Source organism: Phragmites australis, chromosome 4 (genome assembly GCF_958298935.1).
Source record: "Phragmites australis chromosome 4, lpPhrAust1.1, whole genome shotgun sequence".
Taxonomy (NCBI): Eukaryota; Viridiplantae; Streptophyta; class Magnoliopsida; order Poales; family Poaceae; genus Phragmites; species Phragmites australis.
The window spans coordinates 47,986,112-48,004,798 of NC_084924.1; the positions used below are offsets into that span (position 1 = coordinate 47,986,112).

Genomic DNA, 18,687 nt, shown 5'->3' on the forward strand with positions numbered 1-18,687 from the left:
ATACTTGGAACTACGAGGTCTATGTTTTCGAGATTCATGGATCTTTCATGAAGGCACCTAGGCCCGATTGTGTTTTCATCCCTAATCCTGACAAGATGAAGCAGAAGAAAGGACGGCGCAGGACTACGAGGCTTCGTAATGACATGGACAAAGCAAGAGCCAGGCGTCGCGTGAAATGGTGCAGCAAATGCAACGAAACTGGGCACACTTACAGTAAATGCAGTGTTGGTGTCCCAAGTGTCAACCCCGCAGAAGCAGGTCCTTCCAACTCAGCTGCATATGGGAGACGTCCTCACGGTCATCAATCATCGGCTTCGTCGAGTTATATGTTATAATTTGTGTTGTGATGGATATTCATGTGCACAACATTGTACTTTATTGTTGTAGAACTAAGATTTCTAGTATGTTTGAGGTTGTAACATGTTAAGTTGGTATTCGTTAACATATTTGTGTACGCGTTGAACAATTAATTATGTTATATTATATCTTAGACGCTTACTTCTTACTCTATTTTTGGTTCCTTACAAAACTGTAAATAACTTGTCCAGTAAGCAAGTATGGCGCAGCTAGAGCTATTTGACCCTCAACTTGACCTTAAGCACCGTTCATACCATATCGTGGTGCAGGCTGAGGAGCTCCCGGTACTATGACCCCGTGTGTCGGAGGAGCTCATGAGGCTTTACACATGTTGGATCCCAATGTTTGTACAATTTCAATATAACGTTGTACATGACTTATTTTCCATATTTGTTGCTAACTTTGATGTTTTTGCAGGTTGTGTGCTACTGGGCTACTTCTGCTGTGTCGCCTGGTGGAAGTGGACATGTTGGTTGGGGGCTCGAAGGTCACCACACGGTTCAGCTATGACTGGGCCCTGGTCGTGGCCCTTGTCGACAGGTGGCGTCCCGAGACGCACACATTTCACCTCCTGTGCGGCAGGTACGTATGTCTTGTATTATTTTGTCATCTCCTGTATGTTACTAATGAATGAAGATATTTGTAATTGTTCCTTTTTTGATAGGCGGACAACATCCACCCACTAGTAGGCGATGAGGATGTATCCCGCCACTTGGAGGCGTACCTCCTATGATTGTTCGGGTGGGTCATGTTCACCAAGACCCATGGCAACACGGTCTCGAGGAGCATGATTCCGTACGCTAGAGAGGAGGTGAACGCCGACCCGTGGGAGGTCCTGCGGTACAGCTCGGCTTCTGCGGCATGTGCGATGCAGTCACGAAGATGGACGCTAATGTCATTCTCACTGGGTGTCCCATGCTGCTTCAAATGTGATCCTACGAGCGCATCGCCATCGGCAAGCTCATTGTGGACCATAGCGCCTACCAGGCTAGCCTTCACTGGTGTCGGTGACCACTTCTACGCCGGTAATGGGTCCACGCAGCCTTCCGACGGGGACCCGGATCCTTCGACTTCTCGCGTGCTCGGCTCGGGTACAATATTTCCTTCATGCATAATCAATTGTTACCTAAGTAACATTTTCCTTCATGTACGAGACATAGAGGCACAAGATAGCTACATAGAGTTGCTCACTAGCGAGGGTACTCAGGTCCCTGGGTATTCGTACACCTTCGGAGACAATTACAAGCTCGGTGCGTTGTAGCTGCCTAGCACGCCATTTACGGGGACAAACCCTCCCAGGACAGCTATGGCACTCCATCGCCTGCTGCACGGCCTACGTGAACGATCGTTCCCCGGGACCCACTGACATACTCAGCTGATCAGGTGAGAGCGCAGAGGCGCAGGGTCCTGAGGGATGATGCGACCAGGGGGTCATCCCCAAGAGAGGATGTAATCTATAGGCTACTAGGTTATTGTTAGTTTCATGATCTTATGTTATTATTGGTGTTATGGTACTATGATAGTACCAGTGTAATGCTATTTTATTCATGCTACTATGTTATTGTTACTGTTATAATATCTTTAATGTACCATTTTTTGTTTTGTCATTCTATTCGGACCATACACTCGTACCACGATCATTCTGTAACAACCAAAATAAACACGTCGACCGAACGTACAATGGCATATACGATACCCTAATGGTGTACCAAAGTTTCACCTAACATGCCTTACAGAATGTAAGAAACCCAAACATTGATGGGACGATGCACAAATTACAACGGCGTCCTAACAATGCTTCTAGTTGTACTGACTTAGCATGAAATGTGAGGAGGCACATGAGTCCCAATAATCTCTAGTACTATATTGCGTCGACGGAGGAGGAGTAGGAGCACAAGGTGGAGGAGGACCATCCCTATTGTGGCACGAGCAGGTGCACCACGAATCGATGCATACAAAAGTGGCCTCCAGGTGTATTACAAGAGAACTGAAAGTGCATCTAGGCCCCCTATATGAGTTTAGATAATTGATGACAAACAATTAAGGGACTAATGAGTTTAATAAGATTATGAATAGGTATTAGTCTCATAGAAGATGTTAAAAGGCATTGGTGTCCCTCAACACGAAAAGAGAAGCGGCATGTAGTTACTCAATAGATTTAAATTCTTTTTATTTTTGAATTTGAGTTTAGGTGTGCTGTACTATTAAGAGGGATGTGTTTAGATTAATTTGAAGATATCTTAGTGCTCAAAGTACTCATTTAGACCAAAGATGAGAGACACAAGCAGCCACGAACACAGGGAAGTTCTAAGTCTTTGTCTGTACCCGGATGTTCCGGGCTGACCTGGATACTCCGGATTGCCGGAGTCTCCGAGTTCAGCTCTGGCAGGGGTGCTCGGTTTTGGTTTTTAAGCCAACCTGGATGCTCTAGGTTGACCCAGATGTTCCAAGTTGCTGGAGTCTCCGGACTTTGCTCCGAGTAGGGGTGCTCGGTTAATGTTTAAATATTTTACCCAGAGGTTCTGGGTTGACCTGGATGTTCCGGGTTCTGGTATTTCATCCAGACCCTCCGAGTTGAGTTCCGGCTAGGAGTTCTCGGTTACGTGTTAAAGTGCCAACCCGGAGTCTCTGGGTTGAACACGGATACTCCGAGTCAGTAAAAAAAATACTGTAACGGCTAGTTTTTTTTGAGAAAGGTGTAAATATCCCCTCATCTCATCCATTCATAGGTTGCTGCTACTGAACCAACACGAGACAAGAACATTCATAGCCATTCAATAGCCCCTCCCACTCCTCTAGTGCGTCAAATCTTGCAAAGTTTTTGAGAGTTGGGTTGGGAAAGTGAGATTGAGTGTTAGTGAGCTTAACTCCATCATTTGAGCACTTGATTTTGTCATCAAATCGTCGATTCGCGTTCCGTACTCTTGGAGCTTGGAGCTCCTAGATGGCTAGGTGTCACCCGAAGAGAACCCAAGCTTATGGAGTGCTCCGGAAAGTTTGTGAAGGTCATCATCGCCTCCGCAAAGGGAAGAGGAAGCTTTGAGTAAGCTCAAGCTTGATCTTCGTGGTCGCTTGGTGAGGATAAGAATTGAAAGAGACCCGGCTTTTTGTGAGCGCCTCAACGAAAACATAGGATCGTTGGATCTGAACTTCAGGAAATAAATCCTTGTCTCATTTGTGTTCTTGCTTCTATTATTGTTCTAGTTGATCTTTAGGGAAATTTGTCCAATCTTTGTGTTTGAGAGTTTGTGACTGTAGGTAGTTGGTGGAGAAGTCTTTAGACAACCTATGGAACCTGTGGCAACCCTTAGAATCAACTAGACTTGCTTAGGGTTACTTAGATTTCAATTTCGAGTTCCAACCGGACTATCCGGGTTGAGCTTGGAACCTTCGGACCCCGGAAGTTCCGGATTGACCCGGAGTATCCGGATTCTGTTAATCCGCTGCGAGTTTTATTTTTCAGAAATCGCCTATTCACCCCCCCCCCCCTCTAAGCGACATCTAGTACATTCAAGGACTTGGCATATTATCAACCTCCCTCTGCAAGTCGAAGATTTGGTCTCACATATGGTCCACATAATATTAGATATGCTGCAGAATAGGAGGATCGACCCATCTTGTTTACTGGCAGTTGTCGAGATCGTCGATGGAGGCCTACAGAAATGTGAAGGTAAATATGTATAATGTTTTTCAAAAAATAACACGGACGATCATGGTGATATAGTTCTCACCTTACCAAGATGACATCAGAAGAATTGACGCCCCCATGAAAGCTCCTATCATATATTTGAGCGACACAATCGTAGCTAAGGGAGCACTTGGGCCATGGCTTATTCAGGTGCTCGTAAATTCTTATGTGACTTGGAGGACAAAAATCACTTATATCCTGCAAAGGGAAGTTGTACAGAGACTCCTCATACTCAGTTGGATCAAACAAACCCTCTCATCTCATCGCTGGCCCGCACGCCCCCTTCTTCCTCGCCCCCTCTCGCCCCTACTCTCCATTGATCGATGTTGCTTCAATTTCTAGAGACATGAGCCTTTTATAGATGCTTGAAGCAGCATACATCCTTTTACCGCGATGTAATATTTGTGTTACCCGCACACATGCAACCATGATAATAAAATATGTACTCTATTTTCAGACATAGCCTTTTTAGACTGTGATAATAATTGTATTTTCTTGCTGTCTTGAAACATGTCATCAAGGACTCCTGGAGGAACCACCCTATGGGATTGCCACAATGGCACAAGTGTCCAATGTGCAGGTGTGGTGATCGAGCTCGAATGTTGACGTCATTCAAGGTCCAGACTTTTGGTAGACGGTTCTTTATGTGTTCAGATCTTGACGACGATTTTTCATGGTGCATCTCTCTCTTTGCCTTTCTCCACACCACCTAATTATAAATTCAGTACATCACTTCTAACTCTGAGTTTGTTATCATAAGCCTTGTCGTTTCAAGAAATAGATCGACCTTGTCAGGCCTCCATACTGTGAAGGCTACATCAGAGAAGCTGAAACAAAACGTGAGTACGAGATTAGGATGGAGGAAGTACGGCTAAGGTAGGAGGCACAACACAAGTGGCAACAAGAACGTCAACGCCGGCCCAGCCCACCCCGCCATAGGAGGCCGCTAGTCTAACCTGCCACACCGCGCCAGCCCGCTCGTACACCCCCGCGATAGCTGTGCGCACCACGTGGCGCGCTAGTTGCGCCCGCCCGCGTGCGTGCCATGTGGCGTGCCAGCTGCGCTCGCCCGCGCACGCCCCTGCGATAGCCAACCAGTGCGTGCCACGTGACGCTCTTGCTCCCGTGCCACGTGCCCACCCAGTAGGTGTCGGTAGTTTTTAGTACCACTGACACTACTGAATAAACTATTAAACACTACTGAGCACTACTGATACTACTGGACTACTAAACTATTGAACACTATTGAACACTAGAAAGCTATTCTGCACCCCTAGGAGTAGAATAGTCATTCCAGTACGCCTAGTAATTTAGTGTTTAGTAGTTCCAAGTCCACAGTACTGACACCACTAAACAAACAACTGATAGTATTGTACTGACAACTACTAAAACTACTAACACAAACTACTGAACAATTTTAGTATGACTTCGAACTACTAAGTATTGAACTATTGACACTACTGAACAGTTACTAACATAACTATTGAACAAGACTACTAACAACTACTGAAGCATACAAATCATAGTAAAAATTCACTAATGAGAACTACTGGACTACTAAACAACCGAGTACTGCTGGACTACTAAACTATTGAACACTCCTTAGCCCTACAAGGCTGCTACTAAACTACTTAATGCTACTAGACTACTAAACTATTGGATGGGTGGGGCGCATGGATGCATGGTGCGCGCTGGCGCGCAGGCTCGAGCGTGGGGACACGTGGTGCAGTGCGTGGGCTTAGCGCGCGGCCGTGGGGACACGTGGCGGCACGTGGACGCATGCGGGGCACGAGGACAGGTGGCAGCACGTGGGCACGCGCTGCGAGCGCGATCGCACAGGTGCTCGAGGCCTACGAGTTGGACTAGGCTGTGTTAGGCTCGGTGGTGTAGAATATTATGATACACCATAGACCATAGGTGTACAATAGCACTTATATATATATATATATATATATATGACACGGCAAGTCTAATCTGCTCCTAGGCGCAGATTAGACTGCCGCTGCGCCCCGACACTTGACCGAGGCTCGGTCTGCGCGCCTCCTCCATCCGACTGACGCAGCTTCCATCCGCATGCCTCCCCTCGCGCCGCACTGATCCCTCGCGTCATCCCTGATCGCGCCCCACCGATCCTGCACTATGCAGAGTGAGACCAGTTACTACTGAGATAGTACACTGATTACGATCAAAACATTCGGGATTTTGAACACATTTAGGCAGGACAGTTGCACACATCGAAAGGCAAGGCAGTTGCAATATGCAAGGCAGTGTAGTTACTACCAACACACTATACCAGTTACTACAAACACAGTATATCAGTTACTACCAACACAGTATACCAGTTACTACAAACACAATGTACCAGTTACTAGTAACTGCAGTATAGCACAAAGCGCAACTGGTGACTTACATGGATGTAACTCCTTGTAGTAACTGACGTATCTTGTGGATCGTAACTATACTACTTTTAGAATCGTAACTGGGGGTGTCTATCATGTTGTAACTATGTTGTTGAGTATGTTGTAACTCGGTTGTTTCTGAATCACACTACAACCCAGGTCATAACTACAGTATAGCACAAAGCGTAACTAGGTGACTTACATGGATGTAACTCCTGGATTGGTCGAGAGCACGCGAGAGAGAGGAAGGCTCGGTAGAGGGCGCGCGGGAGGGAGGAAGGCTCGGTCGGGGAGCGCGCGGGAGGGAGGTTGGCTTGACCTGGCGCACACAAGGAGAAAACAACTAGCTCGTTGAGTGGCTACGCGCAACGTGAACTGCAGTTGTGCCTAGGCACATTATATATACACACACACACGACAAGTCTATTCACTGCGATACTGCAGCCACGCGGGCGAAGTCGATGGCCGGGAAGCCCCCGGTGGCGGCCTTGACGCAGTTGCATGCGGCAACGCGGTCTGCCCCTCTGAAGACGTCGCGGGTGGCCACCAGCGCCGTGATGAGCAGAACGACGAGGGAGGCGTCGCTGGCTGATCTGTTGCTCTTCGTCTTGGAGCTGGAGCTAAGACGTACACACGGGAGTGAGCGGTACGTGGTCGTATGTGCGCTCTGTGTAGCGTTATTTGGGTTGATGTCTTGATGTGAGCAGCGGGGAGCCCTTTTTCCCCTTTTTTGATCCAGTTACAACATTGTAGACATCCCAATTACAATTTAAGCTATACTGCAGTTACAACTTATGCCTAGCCGCAATTGCATTACCTTTACGCCACCCTCAAGTTACGACTAAGAAAAAATAGTCAGTTACGACAACAAGTTATAATCACATGATAAAAAGTACATAATTAAGATTAGAGAATGCACTGAGTTACGACCATATATATTTATATTAACTGATCTATCTTGTGGATCGTAACTATACTGCTTTTGAAATCGTAACTGGGGTATGCGCAAGATGAACAAGTTACAATCACATAAAAAATACATAATTACGACCGGATAAGGTACCGAGTTACAATCATATATATTAGTAATAACTGACATGTGGTAATTAGAAGTGGCGCAACAAGAAATTACAATACGCATAGGTGCATATATATATATATATATGTATTTATATATAACTAGCTATAGAATATCCTATTCTATAGCCGGACTCAACTCACGCATCCGACCCGACCCGAATGACCCGATCCAACCCGCCTGCTCAAATTGTGCGTTTAACATCCGCGCCATGGACAATGGCGCGGACACAGCCAACACCCGCGCTATATATATATATATATATATATATATATATATATATATATATATATATATATATATATATATATATAGTTCTGCGGCTTCTGTTCTAGCTGCGAAGCCTAATTCAACAGGTCCATAGCATCACTCTGCATATTTAGCTTTGAAAGTGCAACAGCTTGCATGTAGAATGCTGTTGGCCAATCAGGGTACACGCATTGCGCTTGCATCGCATCACGGAGGGCAGCATCAGGCTGGTCACACATGAGGTGGCACAAGCTCCGTCTAGCATATACTGTCGGTGATACCATCGTCCCCACATCAACAAACTGCGATACGGATTTGGCCAAAGAAAGCGGCGAGCTCCCGCCTGCGGGTCTGCTCGTCGCCGGTGGTGCCGAAGACGGGGAAGTTGTTCGCGGCGTTTATGAACGCGTCGTAGGTGTAGAACGCGCCCTCGCAGCTGCCCTCGCTGCGGTGGCTGCACATGGTCTCGAACATCGACTGCGTGATGATGGTCGACACGCCCTGCTGCCCGCTGACGCCGCCGGCCGCGGCGAGCAGTGCGAAAACCTTCTTCATGGTTCTGCTGCTTGCAAGGATGCGGAATGGCGGAGAGCCACTGCCAATGGGGTATGGCTTTTATAGGCCGATCGAGACACACACTAGTTATTGCGTATCCAGATCCAGAGATGATGTGGCCAAATATTATCTCATACACTCGAAGGTTGCCCTGTTTGCTAGCTTTATTCTTACTAGTTATTGCGTCACGCATACATCGTCAAAGGCAAATATAGTAGTATATACGTACGCTAGCACGCGTAGTCATGTAGCAACCACGATCAGCTGCTGGTTCATTACTCCCGTTCATTAATTATTAGCCCCCGGATCTCTGTAAGGCTTCTGGTTATTGCAGGACACGTTGTCCCCTTGTGCCACTCCGAGCATTTGGCAGTACCTGTTGTAGTACCCCTCTCGATCCCTGGTGCGGTCGGTTGGCTGGCCTTGGCCGCACTCCTCCCCGCCGTTGATGATGTTGGTGGTCATGCCGTACCCAGGGAGCCTCCCCGCGCTGCGGTCGTCGCCGGAGGGCGTCCAGCCGTTGGTCATCACGGCGTGGCACGACGGCTTCGGAGACTGCGGCGTCATCCAGAACCAGATGGCCGTCTTGAAGGCGACCACGGGGTCGCTCGACACCAGGTCCGGGTTGTTCACCAGGTCTAGCTTCAACGCCTGCCCAGCTAGCTGATAGTTGTATTTACTGCGAACATGCCAGGGTAACAGAGGAATGATTTCAAAATTTGTTGCTGAAGAGAATCAACTAGTTATACAACTCGTCCATGAGACTATACTTACAACTGCACACGTATTTCTTATTCAAGACAAACGACTGTGAAGATATGGAAGTCAAATAATGAAATTAATCCTATGAGTAACGGTGCAGTTAATCTCTTGATTTGTGGGTGGGTAGATTGAAATTATTTTTGGAAGGAGAAACCAAATATAATTTTGCACGATGACCGTGATCAACTTGCACGGACGAATGATGGAGTTCGTTTTGATTTGTTATAATTTGTGTATTTTATAGAGTGTATATAAAATGTGCGTCGATCTTACTGAGTGAGTTGTATAGGTCCTCGTCCGTAATAAGGTGCGTCCGTTGGGGTCTGTTCTTTCACCCGGCAGTATCCCCAGGCATACTGTCCACCCGGAGCAGTTGCCCATCCACCTGCATGCACACGGTCGATCGCAGATAGCATGACACTGTAATTAACCAAGTGTTAAACTACGCAAAGATCAGTTGAAGAGTACCCAGTACCGTACCGGTGGTTTCGTGGGAGGTTTGGCCAAAGAAGGCGGCGAGCTCCCGCCTGCGGGTCTGGTCGTCGCCGGTGGTGCCGAAGTCGGGGTAGTTGTTCGCGGCCTTGATGAACGCGTCGTAGGTGTAGAACGCGCCCTCGCAGTTGCCCTCGCTGCGGTGCCTGAGCATGGTCCCGAACATCGACTGCGTGATGATGGTCGACACGCCCTGCTGCCCGCTGACGCCGCCGGCCGCGGCGAGCAGCGCGGCGCCGGCGAAGGCGAGCAGTGCGAAAACCTTCCTCATGGTTCTTCTGCTCGCAATGATGCGGAACGGCGGAGAGCCACTTCCATTGGGGTATGGCTTTTATAGGCCGATCGAGCGAGCGTGGGCTGGTTGCGTGGCTTAGATGGTCCGGTCACCATCTGATTACCACTCACCCTCGGTAGTTTCCAACGCAGCATATGCATACGTATAATCGTACTAGCGATGGTAACCTGGTAATTAAGATTACGGTCAGGCCACGGCACGTATGCATGGGGCCTGAGCTCCGTTGACTCGAGGTCAACACGTTGTGAAGTCGTCCATTTGGCCATCAGCGCGCGGCTAGGGCTCGTTACATTAAGGGTAGGTTTGGTTCGTCTCTAATTTTGTCACGACTAATCTTAATTAAGTGTGATTTATTATAAAAATCATAGTGAATAAATTTTTAGTTATAAGTATAGTAGAGTTAGTTGAAAAAACTGAATGTAAGATATGTGGATTAGCAGACTAATAAAGTATGGTTTGTCGTAACTATGACAGTTAAACAAATAGCTGTCTAAAAGTTTATAGTGTAACTAAACTTAGATATGATAAAATTAGGTACAAACTAAATATGCCCTGATTGATGCAGATATTTTGCCCTTTTGGCTGCTGCAATGGATGCCGTGTTTCAAGCATTGCTGCCATTGTCTCGCCTCCTCTGGCTCCGAGACAATAAGGATGCCGGCTCCCCAGTACCAGCTGGCACTGGAAAATAGTTGGGCATTTGCAAATTTGTCACTGATTTTTTGTTTTTTACAAGAATATCATTTGAATGACAGTTTTAATGGTATTTTTGTAATTTTTTAATAGTAAGTTTGCAATAGCGGTTCAAAACAGTGACAAATTTACAATTACCCTAAAATAATCCAGCATTTGGGGACACTGCCAAAGCGACAAGACTCGAGGTCTTATTTTCTTCTCAAGGCTCGTCAAATTTTTTTCTTTCTTTCTTTCTGAGGATTCTGAAGTAATTCTGAACATTGGAGCCTGTCAGAGATTTGTGGTGGGCCAAGGAGAGCCTCAGAAAGAAATACCACGTTGCATATGTCCGATTGGCCAGGTAGCCTTGGATCTAAATTGGATGGACAAACTTGGGCCACAGCTCCAGGTATCTAGCTCAGTAGGCCACTGCCGTATGCCGTCGATGGTGTCGTTGGTCCGAGGGAAGAGTCGCCGGTCGGCCGTCACGGCGTGGCACACGACGGCTTCAGCAACTTGGGCGTCATCCGGAAGCCGAATGCCCTGCCTGCCTTGCCTGTACTTGTTAACATGGTTATGATCTGGTCATCTTCTGCTTAACTGGCAGACCGGCAATGCTGCTTGGAATCGTACGCCTGATGGCCACCCGTGGTCAACGACAGGCAGCCGAGAGATCCACAAGATCGGACCCTCCTAAGCTGTTGCATTGATTGCCTTAGAACAAAACAGCAGTACAGGAACCACCCTCAACTCTTATAATAACCGCTGTTGCTTGGAAAGAACACCGGAGTTGAAATCCAGCTCGAATTCGAATATCTAATTTGACAAAAAAAAAACAATTTAAATACATGAAATACAACTTAGAATTCAATACGGTAGATTTCGAAATCCAATTCGGATTTAAAATGTCCGATTTGGAAAGAAAAAAAAGACATGGGCAACAGCACTGGGCGTTGTATCGGCAGTCATTCAGATGAAACATATTCTCCAAAAGATCTACCATCACTGAAAATTGCTACAGGTCTAGTCACATCTGTACTTGGTTGCTTGTCGAAGATACTTTTCCATGCCTTACAAGCAGCACAAGTACACAAAAAGTCCGTTAGCTGGACGGGACCAACTCTGGAGCTTACTGAACAACAAGCAAGCTCTAGTTTTGACAACCAGAAACAAATTCCCTTGCATTCGGACTGTTTCAAATTTTTTTAATGTTACATATACAGGGGCCCAAAAAAATGCATCACAGAAATGCCAAACCAGATAGTTACAATCACAGGACTCTAAAGCAAATCTTCCCCCATTAAATTCCCAACCCCAGGACCAGGAAGTAACCACAATTTTTAGCAAGGAATGAGTAGCACGCCTCAACATAAACCTTTCGAGCCGCAAAAGGGACTGAACTGATGGGTCTTTCAAGGAACTTTTGTGTTCTTCTGCCGCTTCTCTTCTAGCTGCGAAGCCTCATTCAACATGTCCATAGCATCACTCTGCATATTTAGCTTTGAAAGCGCAACAGCTTGCATGTAGAATGCTGTTGGCCAATCAGGGTACACGCATTGCGCTTGCATCGCATCACGGAGGGCAGCATCAGGCTGGTCACACATGAGGTGGCACAAGCTCCGTCTAGCATACACTGTTGGTGATACCATCGTCCCCACATCAACAAACTGCAATACGGAGAGAGGTAACGAAGTGAATAATTAGCTACATCCTAGCAATTTCCTAGAACATAAAAGGTGTTCCTGGTATAAAATGTGCCACCTGTGTATAGCATTCTATGGCTGCCTTGAAATCTTTATCACGAAAACCGAAGTCTCCACGTTTCCTAGCGTCCAACATGTCCCTCATCTGTTGTGTCCATTCCTGAAAAGATAGCTGCAATAAAGGTAGCATTTTCTTAGATACCAAGCAGAAAGGAAAGACATTAACAAAAACGCTCTGATGTTTACCTCGTTAGTCCCTTCATCATCTCTGTAGTGCATATTCACTAAAATCTGATGGATCGCCGTCAAGTCCATCCTAGAACAGGCTTCACCCATGGGAGATAGAGGGTGTTGTGGTTGTGGAGCAGGAGGTGGAGGTGGAGGAGGTGGAGGCACTTCTTCTTCATGCTTTGGAATGCCAAGCATCTCATAGGATGGTACCTGTTTGTATTTTATACATGGAAATGTAGCAGCCATAAGAACAGCAGAAAACTGGCTTGTTACAAAAAAGATATCACGGCTGTGTGGAAGCCATGAATCACATCACGATATCCAAATAACCAATGCTAGAGCACAAAATCTGCTTGGTTTAGAAAACAGTTTTGAGAAGGATGAAAACATAATGGTACCTCTGATTTTATTTGCAAGGGCTCGAGTACGGAAACCAGCTTTTTTGTGTTGGCGCGATCCCTAGGTTCATACTGTAAACACTGAGAGGCAAGATCTACCAGTGTGGTCGCTTCTTCTGTTGAGTAGTTTCCCTCCAAATGTGAATCCATCAGTACTTGGATATTGTTGCCTTTTATCATATCAAGAGCCTGAGTGAAATAAAGCTAATTGTCAATAATTGAAGTAGTTTCACCAAACAATTTTCCTACCAAGTTACATTCAGAAGCAAAATATGTTCTCTCACAGATATTCAGTGCCACACACTTGGTGGAACTGTGGAAGATGTGCAAAGGAGATATGCACGGAATAGTATTAAATACGGAGATATTTTCAGAAAGGGGTTCTGTATCAAATGGGAACCAGGATAAAGTGCAACAAGGAAATCGATAGTTATTAGCAAGTTCGGTGAAAAAAATAGTTATTAGCAAGGAAAACTTACACGGGAAGGAGGTATACGCTTTCCACTTAGAAGGTCCAGGAGAATAGTGCCAAAGCTGAATATGACACTTTCCGATGTTACTCTTCCTGGAAAAGCGCAGGTTACCACGAAACAATGTTACAAATATACCTTTTGGATTATTTCATTTCATATTTGCTATTTCAAGACTACATTTTGTGAGCTTTAGTCCTTAATCACAATCACCCAACATGTCTTCAGTCGAATATCTATGAACTTCATAATCAGCTTATAAGTGCTCACATAAAGCATTCAGTGAGTCAACAAGATGGACTATTTGATCTTGAGGGGCAAAGTCTGAATTCAGTTTTTGCACTATTTTGTCTTATTTGTACCGTTAGTCCCATCAGTATGAACGTTTTAGCCATTCAGTTACCAGTAGTTTACATGTACAATTATGTATATCATTTCTAAATGCCTTAACTAAGCAAACGAAAGAAGGAAAATTTGGTCATAAATACAAATAAAATCATATTACCATTTCTCAAATATTCTGGAGGTGTATATGCAAGGTTTGTGCTATAACTTTTCCCGTCCCTACTGTTTTTCATAAGACCAAAGCATGAAAGACGAGGATCACCATTCTGCAAAATGAAATCGCATTAGTTGTTCAGCTCAAGAGGATAAGTACAGTTAAAGAACCATGTAAAGTGCTATAATATGCTCCTGACATCATCCAAAAGAGCATTCCTGATAAGGTTCCTAATCATTTTTCAAATCAAAGAATGTGTAAACTTTACTGACACGACTTTACCACCTAAGAGGACTGTATTTAAGGGTTGAATATACCATTTTTAGAGAACACTTCATGAAAAAGAGCTGGCATTTCTAATTTGATACATACATCCTTCCAACCACTATAGGTGGCAACAGGCCCCTCCGCTTCCATTTTTTTTTTTTTTTGAAAGGATGGCACCAAAAATGCCGATGTTATTTAAGAAGAAGAGATATGGCCCCGTTTATGAGGGAAACTGGACCCAAAAACCTTAACAACTGGTTGGTTGAAAAAACCAGCAGACAACCTCAAGATGACAATACGACCTCAGCTCGAACAGAACAGCGTCCACGCCAAAAAGCATAACCAGACAACAGACAAGTCCAACCCAACTCAACTGAGGAAGCATCCATGCTGAGGGTAAAATCTCAATGGAATCACTAAGGGCCATATGTTTGTAATAAAAACAATATTATCCTCATTTCCTCAGCTTCATGATACTATTGGTGGTTCTCCACATAATTCTAAGGCTGTAGGAAAAAAAAAGACAGAAAGAATTGGCTGCTTACCTCATCAAAGAGAACCCTATATGCATTTAGGTCATGATATAAATGCCTTCCTTCGGTGCTGCAATACTCCAATGCTTCAGCGATGTAGTATGCAACTCGTAGACGCATAGCCCATTCAATTGTCTGGTTCTCCCCTGAAAAAGAGTAAAAGCGGTATCATGTACAATTAACTTGTCCAAAAATCATCTTCGTATAAAAGGTGAATGCAATCAAGATCAATAAAGGAAGTAATCGCAGGCCTTAATGTTCATGCATCAACTGATTAATTTCAAATAGTCATTCCAGAGCACATATAGAAACTTAGAAAGAGGATTGGTCAGGACAACAGTGGAGTACACATAAATTGCATCCATAATTCCAAAGTTTCACTGTGACAAGATACGTCCACAATTTTTTTTTAGGGGAACATACGTCCACATTGAAATCCCTTGGACCGATTCTAGACATCCACCCGTCCAAAACAATGAAAAGAACTTCTGAACACAGAACAGTGACGCAATAAAATTACATCACGTGTTTAATGCAGCCTGTGCCTTAATCGGTTCCAATGGATTCACACAACAACCATGCCAACAACAACCGGATAGGAAATTAGGAAGAGCACAAAACCTAGCCCAAACATTCGTTCGGTACACCAAATGCAAGAAGGGCTGCTATGCGCTAGCAGTTGCTCAAGCATACCAATTTGTCTTCTTCTTTTTTGTCAACTTCCACACTAATCACGGACCAGAACACACCAAACTAAATCTTTGCAGCGTGTATTTACCGAAAATGGCCAGCGAAATATTCCCAACGAACCAGAAATCCAGAAAGTAACTTATCAGGAATGGACCAATGGCTAAAGGAACGGTGCAGCAAACTCACAGTGGAAAAGATGCTTGGCGAGCGTGTCGTTGGGCATGAACTCGGCGACGAGCAGCCGCTCATCCCCATCGCAGCAGTAACCGATCAGGTTCGCCAGACGCCGGTGCCGCAGCTTCCCGACCCCCTTCGCCTCCTCCTGCGAACAAAGCAAGGGCTTTATTGCAGCGAATTCCATCCCGAATCAGGGCGCGCATGATAATCCTATTCCCGACCCGCCCCCAGGCGTACCGCGAACTGCTTGGGATCGGGCCACGCCATCTTGGCGAACTTCTTGACGGCGATCGCGCGGCGGCTGGTCTCGAGGCGGCCCCTGTACACGAAATTCGGTGCCTTCTCGCCGCTCTCGGACACGATGTTCGCCACCGCGAACCCGCCCGTGGCCGCGCGCAGCTCCGCCAGCGAGAACTCCGCGAACGCCGGCGCCTCCCACCCGCCGGCGCCCGTACGCGCCGAGGAGGCCGCCGGCGCCGGCGCCTGATTCTGGTTCAGCGATAAGGAGGGGCGGTGCGGCGGCGCCCCCGCCGCCCTCCCGGGCGGCTTCTTCCCCGGGTGCGTCCCCGCCCGCAGCGACGAGCCAAAGCAGCCCATCAGACTCCACAAGATTACGCGCCCGCGCGCCCGTGTCTTGTGGGGTTGGGTTCCTTGCTGCTTGCCGACTGCCGGGTAGGCGAGTAAGGGGAGACGAGAAAGAGGAACAGGTGGTTTTGTATGGGGCTCCGTTCCGTTTTTCGCTGTCGCGGTAAGCCGCCGGCCGTGCGCGCGTGCGTCCGGCCGTGCGTCCAGGAATGACCGGTGTAGCTATCTATGTGCTATGCGTCACTACCTACTCTCTAGGACGGTCTGATCGACTCTCCTAAAAAAGAAATGGACGATCTGATTCACATCTCTCAGCAAATTTCATCTTCCAATCCTTTCGCTTGAACAGACGCCGGCTTGAACGAATAAATATGTGTGGCGTGGCTTTAGGCCGTATCCAACAGAAACATCCCATAACACTATTAGAGTATTTTCAATTTTTTTTCATCTCCAACAGTTACCCTATTTTCTACCTTCTATTACTCTCCTCCTTCGCTCGAACCCACATGCATACTCAAGCAACAATAATTCGGGAGCCTGTTTTCTCCAGCAAATTTACCGAAATCCCACCGGTGCCCGCTTCCCTGTAGACGTCAAAAAGCAAACTTGCCGTCTCTGTTGGAGCTTAATTCGAGAGCAGGCGAGCGGCAAATGTACGGCAAACAGAAATACGGCAAAAAAAGACGTCTCCCTTGGAGTAGATGGCTGCAACCTCCAAAGCTTCCAAGACCCACAGAGCTTGCTTGAAATGCTTCTAGATGCAGCCCTTTCTAAAGCTTCTCTCTTGGGTGCTTTTGAGCATGTTTGGTTTGTGATACAAGGAAGCCACATTAAATGTTGGTCATGGTTAAAGTTGAGGTCGTAATAAAATCAGGTAAAAAAATAAAGTTGGTTCGTGATTAAACCAATGTTAGAGTAGTGCTAAAATTAAGTGTAGAAAAGGGTGTTTGAATTGCACACATGCTAACTTTTCTTAAAGTTGTTAGCCTGTCATGTGAGACATACATATAACTAATTTGTTTTAGTATCAAAATATAGTTAGCATAGGTCTTGATTTATAGATTTAATTGCAAAGAATACAATAGTTCAAACGGATTACAAATTGAATGCAAGATTTAGCAAATATTGTGATTTGAAGCTTAATAATGGAAAAAGAAATACATTCAATACAAGAATAGACAATGGCCCAACCAAAATCGGGATCACTAGGTTACAGCACCTAGCAACACTTATCTCTAGGTCTATAAGTACTAATCACTCTCTAATAATATGCTAATTACCTTGGATGATCATGTTTAGCACTTTAATAGCTTGGATGTCTTCTCAAGTGTGTAAGGGCTTCTCAAGACAGCACCTTCAAATGACTGAGTGGATGAGTATTTATAGTCTTAACCCCGGATTAGTCGTTATCCTAATGACCCAAATTCACTATATGCATCAGATGATCTGGTGTAAATAGTATAATATTCATCGGACCATTCGGCGTGTACATCTTCCAAAATTAGTCGTTGGAACTCCACTCAAAGCTTTTGTGAACTCCGGATGTTCCGGTATGTTTACCAACTCCATCGCCGGACCTTCTTGCATGTTCAAATGAGCCATCACGCGCCTTCCTCCGTGCCAAATACTTCGGTGTTTCTTTGCTTCATCACTGGATCATCTAGTGTGTTAAATTACACCAAATCGGACTTTGACATCTTCTTTGCAACAAATGCTCTAGCATATACTTCGGCGTGCACACTTCAATTGTCGAACCTTCCGGCGTGTACCATCCTTGATCTTCAACTAAAAAAATGCTCCGGTTTTCATATCCCCATATTGTCGGATCATCCGACGTGTAAAAACACCCAACAAGAAAATACTCTAGGGTTCACAAGTCCTTTGCGCTAGACCTTCCGATGTAGTCATTTTTCCTAGAACTTCTTTAATTCAACTAAACTTTGTCCTAACTGTAGTGGCTTCTTTATATATTACATCCACAAGACCTAATAACATATATTATTGATCAAAATAATAGTCTCAATGACTATGTTATCATTAATTATCAAAATCACAATTATAACATAATAGTATCATTTTCGCTACAACGTCTCATTTCTCTATATATCTACCAGTCGTCGACACAAAGAATATACATGCAATTAGAGTTTTGCCTATTTTTCTGTCTGTTGTATTGTTGAACGTAGTCTACTCCACCACACTACGCCTACGTGCACCAATGAACTAGAAAGCATGTTTTCAAAACCTATTGCTCTTAGGATCTTGTATCGAGAGAGGACGGATAAGATTTTTAGAAAACGCTCGACGTGACTTTACGATCTGCTCGCTCTACATCATCGCAATCTGCTTCGTCCACTGCATCTTTGTCATCATGGACATCACAGGGTCCTCCGCACCACATACTGTCAACAGGTACGTACATTGAAATCTATATTAGGTAGATTGTCGAACCCTACTTGAAAGCTAGTTGAATCTAATCAAGGCTCGTCGGAGCTTGTCAAAGTTTACTTGAAAGCTAGTCGAATCTAGTCGAGACTCGTCAGAACCCTTTTCAAAATCTAGTCTAATCTAGTCAAGGCTTATT

At 45.5% G+C, this 18,687-nt stretch overlaps 3 protein-coding genes across 3 annotated transcripts; all 3 read right to left on the reverse strand.

Moving 5' to 3' along the window:
- Positions 1 to 7,870: 7,870 nt before the first annotated feature.
- LOC133916974 (chitinase 11-like) lies at positions 7,871 to 8,326 on the reverse strand. The gene has a single exon (XM_062360883.1). The coding sequence runs from the start codon at positions 8,324 to 8,326 to the stop codon at positions 8,066 to 8,068; it is 261 nt and encodes an 86-aa protein (XP_062216867.1). The 3' UTR covers positions 7,871 to 8,065.
- Positions 8,327 to 8,460: 134 nt separating this feature from the next.
- LOC133916973 (chitinase 11-like) lies at positions 8,461 to 9,895 on the reverse strand. Its single transcript, XM_062360882.1, has 3 exons — positions 9,569 to 9,895; positions 9,362 to 9,473; positions 8,461 to 9,005 (listed from the first exon to the last, which is right to left on the reverse strand). Exons 1-3 carry the CDS (start codon positions 9,849 to 9,851, stop codon positions 8,615 to 8,617), a joined length of 786 nt encoding a protein of 261 aa, XP_062216866.1. The 5' UTR covers positions 9,852 to 9,895; the 3' UTR covers positions 8,461 to 8,614.
- A 1,679-nt stretch (positions 9,896 to 11,574) lies between these two features.
- Positions 11,575 to 16,444, reverse strand: LOC133916975 (serine/threonine-protein kinase BSK1-2-like). The gene is made up of 9 exons (XM_062360884.1): positions 15,756 to 16,444; positions 15,528 to 15,663; positions 14,664 to 14,797; positions 13,858 to 13,963; positions 13,362 to 13,447; positions 12,883 to 13,071; positions 12,500 to 12,694; positions 12,312 to 12,425; positions 11,575 to 12,217 (listed from the first exon to the last, which is right to left on the reverse strand). The coding sequence occupies exons 1-9, from the start codon at positions 16,113 to 16,115 to the stop codon at positions 11,963 to 11,965; spliced, it is 1,575 nt and encodes a 524-aa protein (XP_062216868.1). The 5' UTR covers positions 16,116 to 16,444; the 3' UTR covers positions 11,575 to 11,962.
- Between the last annotated feature and the right edge of the window lie 2,243 nt (positions 16,445 to 18,687).

Coding starts and splice junctions, on each gene's coding strand:
- LOC133916974 (XM_062360883.1), bottom strand. CDS start 8,326: ATGAAGAAGGTTTTCGCACTGCTCGCCGCGGCCGGCGGCGTCAGCGGG.
- LOC133916973 (XM_062360882.1), bottom strand. CDS start 9,851: ATGAGGAAGGTTTTCGCACTGCTCGCCTTCGCCGGCGCCGCGCTGCTC. Junction 9,474..9,568: donor AACCTCCCACGAAACCACCG/GTACGGTACTGG, acceptor GTGTGCATGCAG/GTGGATGGGCAACTGCTCCG. Junction 9,006..9,361: donor GGACCTATACAACTCACTCA/GTAAGATCGACG, acceptor GCATGTTCGCAG/TAAATACAACTATCAGCTAG.
- LOC133916975 (XM_062360884.1), bottom strand. CDS start 16,115: ATGGGCTGCTTTGGCTCGTCGCTGCGGGCGGGGACGCACCCGGGGAAG. Junction 12,695..12,882: donor CCTTGCAAATAAAATCAGAG/GTACCATTATGT, acceptor AAATACAAACAG/GTACCATCCTATGAGATGCT. Junction 12,218..12,311: donor CCATAGAATGCTATACACAG/GTGGCACATTTT, acceptor TCCGTATTGCAG/TTTGTTGATGTGGGGACGAT.